Source organism: Aulostomus chinensis, chromosome 7, assembly GCF_037954235.1.
Source record: "Aulostomus chinensis isolate RoL2024-O1b breed Wild chromosome 7, RoL_Achi_v1.0, whole genome shotgun sequence".
Classification (NCBI taxonomy): Eukaryota; Metazoa; Chordata; class Actinopteri; order Syngnathiformes; family Aulostomidae; genus Aulostomus; species Aulostomus chinensis.
Window position 1 is genome coordinate 12,705,001 of NC_141326.1, and position 10,000 is coordinate 12,715,000.

General features: G+C 42.5%; 1 protein-coding gene across 2 annotated transcripts in view; it reads left to right on the forward strand.

Annotated features, from left to right (window-relative positions):
• The window catches only part of LOC147258576 (transcriptional enhancer factor TEF-1-like), a 40,004-nt gene that overhangs the window by 10,807 nt on the left and 19,197 nt on the right, over positions 1–10,000 (forward strand). For both annotated transcript variants that reach the window (XM_086208501.1, XM_086208500.1), the window contains exon 2: positions 7,114–7,536. In XM_086208501.1, the coding sequence (XP_086064627.1) occupies positions 7,332–7,536 (205 nt within the window). In that variant the 5' untranslated portion in view covers positions 7,114–7,331. The remainder of the gene's footprint in view (positions 1–7,113; positions 7,537–10,000) is intronic.

Sequence of the window (10,000 nt, forward strand, 5' to 3'; positions counted from 1 at the left end):
AACGTTTAAAACTCCAGGCCTCTGTGCCAGCACCGGTCAGAGGTCGTACGTTGGGGCCTTCTCGTGAACATATCTCAAGATTCTCGTTATGTTTGGCACACATGTCCACTTGGCTGTAACTCATGAACTGTTTACCACCACTTCGAGCAAAGGTTTAATGATATTAGGTACAGTCTAGCTATACGACTCTGTCCTGTACTGCTGCACGTCACGTGCTGTAAATTCCATTATTTTGCCAGGAATAACTCTCACCTCTGGTGAGTCTCTCGTAGACTTCTTGCAGTTTTCAAATGTCACCACATTTGCGTTTTTGGCTGCAGGTTAAGAATTGTCCTCCAAGGTTTGCTGTGATGAAGAACGAGTTAAAGCTAAAAAAAAACAAACAAACAAAAAGCTGCAGACTTTTTCTTTTTTGTTTTCATAGGAGGTGGCAGCCTTTACTAGGGGTGTCACAGCTAAATATTGGAATATAAGAAAAGCAGATTTAGGCTGGTCTAGTTTTGGTGTTTCTCCTCATGTTTTTTGGGAAGCTGACTTTGATTTTGTTTTTATCTTCTGACTAAAATGCCTTTTTGCTTATTTGATTATTGATTATTTTAGTTGCAATTTTTTCCTCAATGAATTCTTTAAAAAAAAAAGTATATCCAATGAACATTTTAATGAGTTCTAGACTCAAATCTATTTTATGGACGTTAGATTTATTCCCATCGTGACCAGTGTGGCATTCAGGGACAGACGGTACATCTGGTTGAATATACTTCAGTGCATTCTGTCTGTTTGACTAACATGAAGTGTTCCTGAGTGACCTTACCTTGCAAATGATGGAGGCTGGTAAAGTGGCAAGATAAATGAAAGCAGCTCTGCATCAGTTCAGATAATGAAAGCTGCATTAGCATGACTTTAAAAAACGGGAGTCTGGCGTCCTTCGTGCAAAAGAACAATTAGAATAAGCAGGAAAGATGAAATTTCACCTCATACATAGAATAATGCCATTTGAGCCTTAAGGGAGCTCTGAAACATTGTAAAGTGGAACAATGTTTGCTTTGGGGATTATGAGAAAATCCGCTTGTATAAAAAACAGTGTGTGTGTATATGTTGGAAGCAGTTAAAACAGAAGTGTGGTCCAGCTGAAGGACAAGTAAGGGGACTGGACTGATAACACAGTCAACTTGTAAACCAAGACGATCCCTGAATACACAGTCTTACACAGACACTCCAACAAAAACAGAATTTCATTTAATTAACACACGCGTGCACACACACACACACACACACACACACACACACACACACACAACCATTGGCCTGCTCACATTACATGCTCACAAACACATACAATCCATGTAGTTGGCATGTAGCGGAAGCCAGGAAGTGCTGTTAAGAAACAAGTGAAAGAGGAAGAAAAAGGGAGGGAGAGCAGCAGGGTCCAAGGCAGCTGCAGGATTGTGGCCGGATGCCCTGGTTGTGTTCTCTGGAGGGCTGGCACTGACACCATGGAGCCTGCTGTCCTGGCTGGAGTGGTCCGGGCCTGCCTGATGACACACACACTCGGGGGGGGTGGGGGGGCCTGAGTGTAGCGCCCAGTAGTCAGAGTTGATTGTTGTGTGACTAATGTCTCTCTCCAGCGTCCATCTGTTCCGGGGCCCCCTCTTGCTCACATCTCATGAGCTTCAACATAAACCTCTTCCACCAACTCATTCCTGATTTTCATCATACACATTCGTTTCTGTTCCAAGACTTCCTCATGGCAGTGATATATTCGTCTCATCATTCATCATGGGGCCACGTGTGTGTGTAAAGTGTGCATTCCTTGTATCTTCTGGCTAGTGAGAAGATATTTGATCAGAAAGTTGACAATTCTTTGCAATGACAGCTTGCTTTTCAGAGTTTGTCCACAGTAGAATTAGTGAGGAAGGCTCCATCACAGCTTACCTGACGCTACTTAGCGCAACCTTTTTAGAATATTATTTTATAATGTATTTCATGGGTGGTGACATGGTGGTGCAGTGGTCAGTGCTGTCACCTCACTGCAAGAAGGTTCCGGGTTCCAGTCCCGGCTCCAGCTCAGGATCTTTTTGTGTGAGTCTCCATGTTCCCCCTTTTCCTGTGTGGGTTCTCTCTGGTACTCCAGCTTCCTCCCACAGTCCAAAGACATCAAGAGAGGACGAGGCTGATTGATACTCTAAATTGACTGTAGGTGTGACTGTGAGTGTGAATGGTTGTCTGTCTCTATGTGTTGGTCCTGTGATGGACTGGTGACCTGTCCAGGGTGAACCCCGCCTCTTCTCTGAAGGCTGCTACCCCCCCCCCCCCCCCATGAACGTTAACAGGATAAGCAGTAGAAAATGGATGGATTTCGTGATTTTTACCAAGTTCTTCAAAGCTTCTGTATTCTGATCTAAGATATGGATGTGCAGTTTAGACCTGGACACTGGAAGTTCATTGGGCATTGAAGTCAATGTTACATGTGAAGTCTGTCATTTGATGCAATGAGGCTCAAAAAGACTTGAAAGAACTGTCTATAAAACTGTAGATACATTACCAAAAACATCCATCCATCCATTTTCTGGACTGCTTATCCGTTAAGGGTCGGGGGGGGGGGCTGGAGCCTATCCCAGCTGACATTGGGTGAGAGGCGGGGTTCACCCTGGACAGGTCACCAGTCCATCACAGGGCCATCAGGAGCAATTAGGGGCTCATATCTTGCTCAAGGATACTTTGACATGGTCACTGGGGGAAGAGAGGATCGAAGCAGCGACCCTTCGGTCGCTAGACGGCCACTCCACCTCTGAGCCATGCTGCCCCCTACATCTAACTTTACAACCACTAATTTAAAGATCATAATTCAATCTGTTTGGACTGATAACATTTATAATGCCAACATTCAATTTAACTGATGGTAAAACCAAAAGGTAGCTGCTGGACCGCTAGAATCTCAAGCGCGTTACATTCTGGAAACTTCCTTAGGCTTCAGGCACCACAAGCAGCTTTTCTCGGAGCGAATGAGGTCCCACCTCTGACCTTGGATCCAGTTCTCTTTATTGTGGATTGCTGACTTTTGCAAAGAAAAGATAAAAGTGCAGCGGTTATTTTGGTGACATACGGTATTTTGATTTAGTCTTAATCATTTGATGAGAGCTGATTTTGTTTAACTCTTAGTCTTTTGAAAGAGGCTGATTTTGATTGAGTCTCAGACTTTTGACTGAACTACACATCACTTCACTTTTAGTTTTTTTTTTCTTCATTTTTTTTAGTTTTACTCTTAAATTTAATCCATTATTATTGGCATTTTCATACAACGGCTCTATTGTCTTCAAGCCCTTGTTGAAGTTGAACTCAAAGCCATGGTATCGTTGCGGTCATTTTAAGTCATTTAAGATCTATTTTTAGCTCGTCTTGTCTGAAACATTATGAATTTAAAACCATTTAACATGAGTGATAAACAGCATTTTGGCTGTCTGGCAAGTCTGGTGCCTGGTGCACTGTACGAGTTGGCTTTCTAATCATTACAGATGGTTGCTGGTTAACATCGCGTAACCTACTATCTTTTATATATCCAGTGAAGTACAATCCAGAGTGAGTGAGGGGTTTGAAGGCCCTTTCTAAGAGGTGAAACGTTTTGTGCAGTAAAATTCCAAACTTTTCAGTTTGTGAAAAGGAAATTCTCCTCATATTTGTACATACTGGAGGAGATCTTTATGTAGGGGATTGCTTTTGTGCCAAAACCAATAATGAGTTATTCACATTGGTTGATCGAGAGAGGGTTATATCATGACCTTCAAACAAGAAAGTACTTCAGTCCAAAGAGAAGAGTATGCCAACACTTAATGCATGATTTATTTATTTATTTATTTTTTTTTTTTTTTGGGGCCCTTGAGGGGAACAGAAATAAGTTGTGAACACAAAACTGAACCTGAATTGTTGTTGGCAAACAGTTGCTTGCTTACACACACTCATCTGGTGAATATATGTCTAGTACTCAGACTCCTTTAGCTCTATTTTTTGGTCTCTACTACTCTCAAGCAGATAAACGTCCGCAGTTTTTACCAGTTAGCTGTTAATGTGCTAATGGAGGTAGCAGGTAGCAGGTAGCAGGTAGCAGGTGGATCTGGACCACGGCTGCTCGATGTGGGTGGAAAAATTGTTATTTAGTATGTTGGTAAAGGAAAAAAATGAGGATGTGAGAGAGCTGGGCGCTGCAGAGTTTGCTGAAAACTCTCTTCATTAATACAAGAATCCCCTTCCCCACTCCACATACACATTTGACCTGCTTACGTGAAATATTGATTCAAGCAGCTTTCCAGCTCCGTGTGATAAAGAACACAATTGATGGCTCACCTTGAAAGGCTTATACAGGCAGTTGAAAGCTTTCATTGTTGTGGATCTGACGTTATTACACTTCAGTAACCTCAAAAAAGCGTTTCTTTCTTTTCTTTCATAATTAAAGCAGTGCCATCAGTAGTTATGTTTGCGTTTCATTTTTTTTAAGCAAGCTTTGGAAACTTGACGAATAAGGAAATTAGGTGAGTTTTAGAGCAAATAAATTAGTCTGCATATTTCCTCCAGAGGATAAAGTAGTGTTGCAGGCAATGTTTGGCCTGGCTGTACGGACTGTTTTGAGTGTTGATACTAACTACCAGTGAAGAATGGCTGATCTACTTTTCACTGTTTTGTTTTAGGTTTTTTTGTGCCAGCCAGCATGTGTCATATCTGTTGGTGTCCACAGTTGAAAGCAAGTTTGGGAATATCTAGGGAGATTCCGGCATTGGAGCAGCTGTCCAGTCATGTGAGCTCAAGATTGGATTTCTTGAAAAAGGGGTTTCCATCTCCTGTTTTGCACATTTATGAGCATAAATAGATTTTATCAAAAATTGGGCATCAGGTATTTTCCTATCCGATACCTTAAAAATATGGAAACAGGACCACGGAGAGGCACCAAGGACGACCGCGTACTGTGTTCCCCTTTAAAATGAAAGCTTTTTACAGTTGCAGCAGATTACAGATGCCGATTTAGCTATCTCTTCGTATTGACTCCCATCGGCTTTGGGACAAATAAGATCGACTGATGCTTATCTGTTGATGAGGATGAAAGGTTGAGTTAAAGGTTGTTCCATATTAAACTTGCTCATTCAAAGATGGCTGCTGGCTTTAAGAGTTTATCTTCTTTATTTTGATTTCCTCGTTCAAATGAGGGAATAAATGACAACAACATCTGCCCAGAATGTCATTTGAAAACAAACAAGCTGGTTTATCTCACAGCTGTAAATATGTATGTATGTATGTATTTATCTATTTATCGATCCATCTATCTATATATCTATCTATATATAATATTTATAATGTAGTTATAATGTACACACACACACACACTCACGCTCAGTGTAACGGAAACGAGGTGGTCAAACACACAGCGCGCTGAATGAATGAATTCTTGTTTGAATGGAAAACTGCTGCCGAGGGGAAGGAGGCAAGGGTGGAGAGGAAATGGAAATGAAAGTGACTACAATAAGCACGGTGGGAGAACCAGAGGACACAATCTAGTACAACCAGCGGATCCTTCTCATTACACTGGCCTCAGAGTCAGAGCCAGCTGATGGGTTTTTACTGCCTCACACACACACACACACACACACACACACACACACACACACACACACACACACACACACACACACACACACACACACACACACACTGTTTGTCCCAAAGTAATAAAAGCTTAGCTCAAGTGTGTGGAATAGGTTAAAATGTGTCCAAAATCTTGCCTACTGCTTCACATGCTTCAGTTGCATGTGTGAGTGTGCATGCTCTCAAGTGTAATTAGCCACACACACACACACACACACACACACACACACACACTAGCAAACAATTCACACTGCAGTCTGTGGCAAGGGACAGAGCATGGGAAGTGTGAACAGTTGAAGACCAGACAAAATGACATGTGTTTGCCCGAGGAGCTGGCACTGTAATTGTGTGTGTGTGCATATGTTTGTGTGTGAGTGCAGTGTGTGTACTATGCCAACCCTGCTGTTTACCGTGGGGGATTTTAGCAGAATTGTAGGCAGCTGGCAAGGCCCCTCGTTTTTTTCCCCTCCCTCCCTTAAATCTGCTTGTCACTGTGTGGAGTCTGTTTGTCTTTCACTCGCTCTACTTCTGTGAATTTGATGTTGGGCTCCTCGAACAGTTTAACAAAATACAGTACGCAATTTTCTACATGAAAAGAAGTAATAATTTGAATCTAGCAGCTGGGAGACAGACCTGCAACATGTTGATCAGAACTGCACTTGGAAATGATTTCTCGCTAGATGAATCCCAAGTTCTTCCGCGGAGAGGGAAGAGGGACCTGCTTCAATTTAGGATGTTGTTCTCCGAGATGAAAAGGTCGGGTTGTTGCGACTGTGTTGTACAAGTCAAGCGAAAAATCCAATTTTAAGAAAAGTCCAAACTGTCACCTGAGCATCAAAAGCACTGACAGCAGGTGAATTTCTCTTCTTATTTATATATCTGCCAAGAATGCAAGGGAATATCAGCACGTTGTCAGGACTGGTGGATATCGGTCATTTTTTGTTTTATTTCAGTATCGGGCAGATGATCCACATTAATATTGACCCAGTTTTGATGACATCTCCTCTTTGCATCTGTTTTTTTTTATGATGGGGAAACAATTCTGTTCTGGGCTTCTTCAAACAATTTGGAAAAAATTATTAACAATGCCTGCATTTGTTCTTCAGGATGTTGATAATTCAAATTTTGTATGAACTTGTTTGTACATACTGTATAGAACGGTAAATATCAGCCAGAGTCAGTGGTAAGATATCAGAGCTTCAGCAAAACAAATCATCCCTAATATCTTGTAAAACATATGCTCGTATTCCAGTAAGACTGTTTACAAAAGTGTCATCTCATCAGATCTGACTGATTCAGAATCAATTACTGACATTTTGACTTTTCTTGCATTTAAAGTGTTTCTGGAATTGTTATTAGATTTGGAAAAGACCCCAATGTGATTGAAATGGTCCTGTTGTTTTACTGTTTATTAGCAAGGAGCTAACAAAGGAGCTGCTTGGCTCCTCTCTAACTGATACGATGCTTCTGTTCTTTTTTTTTCAGGGTTTCCTGCTGTGTGACGTGAGATTCTGAACCAGCCTGCAGATATTTTGACAATCTATCATCCAGTTTTAGGAGCACCTTTGGTCATCAGCTTTTGGGACCATTAGCATTAGCACCAGTTAGCATTCAGGCTCTAGTCGTGTGCTGCTTCAATCACACACAAAGCAATAAAGCCTCAGTGCTGAGTGCGGGCCAGCTAGCCAACATTAGCTGCCAGTATGGAGCACAGTAGCTGGAGTGGCAGTGAGAGTCCAGGAGAGGACATGGACAGACTGAGTGACTCTGGAGGGGACAAGACCATGGACGGGGACCCTGAGGGGGTTTGGAGCCCTGACATCGAGCAGAGCTTCCAGGAGGCACTGGCCATCTACCCTCCCTGTGGAAGGAGGAAGATCATATTATCAGATGAAGGAAAGATGTACGGTGAGTGATCGCCGATGCTACTGATGGGTTTGTCAATTCAGTTTAATAATAGTTTCCTCTAAAAACTGCCCATCTTATCAACACAGTACAAAAACCAAAGATGTGTGACTGTAGAACTTGATAAAGCACTGTTTTCACAAAAATAAAAGTAAAGACTGTCATATTTCCTCATATTTGATGGCTTCTTACTCACACATCCAAGTGTTCAAAATCACTCCACAGCCTTAACAACACAGCCAGTGGCTGACGGGGCTGTGGGATAGAGGGTTGTGTTTGTGTGTGCGCGCGTGTATGTGTGAGTGTGTGTGTGTGACTCAAAGGCTATTGAGTGTGGAAGACACAGGAAATAAGAGCAATGGTAAAAGACATAAAATAGAAACATGCTATATGTGCATGTGTGTGAGAGAATTAGTAAAAGTGACTCCATGTGTGTGTGTTGTGTTGTGTGCGCGTGCGTGTGTGAGAGAGTGTGTGTGTGTGAACTAATATAGTGATGAACAGATGGTCCTCTGGCTGCCACCAGCTGTGCCTCCCTCCCTCACTCTTTCACTGTTTTTTCTCTGTGTGCCGAGTGGTGATTTCTTTATGTCGCTGCTGCTGCCTGAGTTTTGGCCTCTGAGTGATGCATTAGGATCACATGTTCTTATTTATCTCATGCACACACTTGTCTTGCTGCAGTCGAGCTTGCGTGCTGGGCAGTCTTGCATAATCGTTGTTTCCATTCATCCCAGCGGTGTATGATTAGGTTGAGGTCAGCGCAGTCACCGTCCTCCACACCAAAAACTATTTAAGCTGCATTAACCAATGTTACTAACTGTTATAATAAAGATTTGAAAGCTGACACGTGATAGGGGGCTGCCTGGAGTGATAGACCCACAACATTCTTTCAACAATCTTTCTTATTTCAGACCCATAATTGCACTTTGAATGTCACCCTCGTTCCGAGCAGCAGGAGTCAATAGTTTTTCAGAAATGGTCTGAAAAGCTCAATACTCTCCACATGCTCTGCTCCAAACAGCACACCATCTTCCTGAGTAGCTGCTGGACATTAGCTCTTTCCCCAGCAGAGGGTTTCTTGAACTAGTACAGTTCTAGATTTTCTGAAACTTGGTTCTGTGTGCTCAACCAGCCGCCTTCTCTCCAGTTTTGAAGGAAGTATTCTTACGCACAAATCGTTCTTACACAAATTTTGAACCCTCAGGGTAAGATGTGAGGCCTGATGGCTCTCTGTAACTCCTTGCTACTTACATCCATTGTGTACTTCTAGTAGCTGTCAATCACCCAGGCTTCCAAAGAGTTTAATTTTGTAAGAAGTGCACAATAGACGATAGGAGGGAGGAGCAGAAAATAGCCATCAGGCTTTGCCACCAGTCTGTCCGACGATATCTAACATTTCATGAGTGAGTGCAGCTCTGGATACAAGAGAGAAATGTTCAGCAAACTCTTGCCACGGAATAAAACTCCAAGTCTCGTCCAGCGTGTTGTGTTGTGTCTCCGAGGGACCGCGAGCAGATGGAAATGCTGACATACACACTGATAATAAAACTCTTGCTGGAGCTACTTTGTATTGATCTGTCACCAATAAATCAGTCTGTTCGTCCCCGTCCTGTTCCGCGCCGTGTTTACCCTGATGTCTTTGTGTGCAGCTTGTCGACACATCTATCACGGTGACCTAATTGAGTTAGACAGTGTCTGTTTTCAGAGGCAAAGCAGGAAACACAGAATCTCTAGAAGGGATGAGCTGCGTTTGAGAGTTTTAATCATGACGAGAACATCTGTGAAACAGCTTCGATCTGGTCGGGTCTTATTTGTGGCTCAGTGGGTGAACAGAATTGAACTTTTAAAAAAAAATGTTACATTCTGGTCACTTTGGAAAACACATTTCATAATAACATTTTTCTTCAGTCCACCATGAAGATTACTTTAAAAACTTCCCATTCTTCTTTATTCAAACCAAACCTTGTGGTGTTAGTGGGGCTGTTGTGTTTTCCCGGGGCCTTACGTTAAAGGTAAAATGAGTCGCAGGTAAGTAGTCCTAAAGAAATGGAAGAGGTAATATCAGGCGGTGGGGGTGGGGGTGGGGAGGTCTTATGTGGGTCTTAAAATCCCCCCTACTGGTAGCAAGGAAATTGGCTGCAATTTAAAAGAAGGAAAATGTGCAGAAGCGCCAGAATGAACTTGTCAGGGGAGAAAAAAAAACGTCAAAAAAAGCATAAATGGGGAGAGAATAAAAAGGTGAATAATGGCGCTATTATCCTTGGCAAAGGTACAGCAGAGGTACAGTGTAATGACCCGCAGCTTTGTCTCTTACACACACCTCATATAGATCCCCCAGATGGATATGAAAGTCATTTGATCGGTATTGAACCTTCTGCCATCTCCCACTCTGTGGCTCAGGGACATTCTCCAAACACATGTATCATCAGGGGCTGCAGTATAGCAGGAATTATAATGGGTGCGTGTG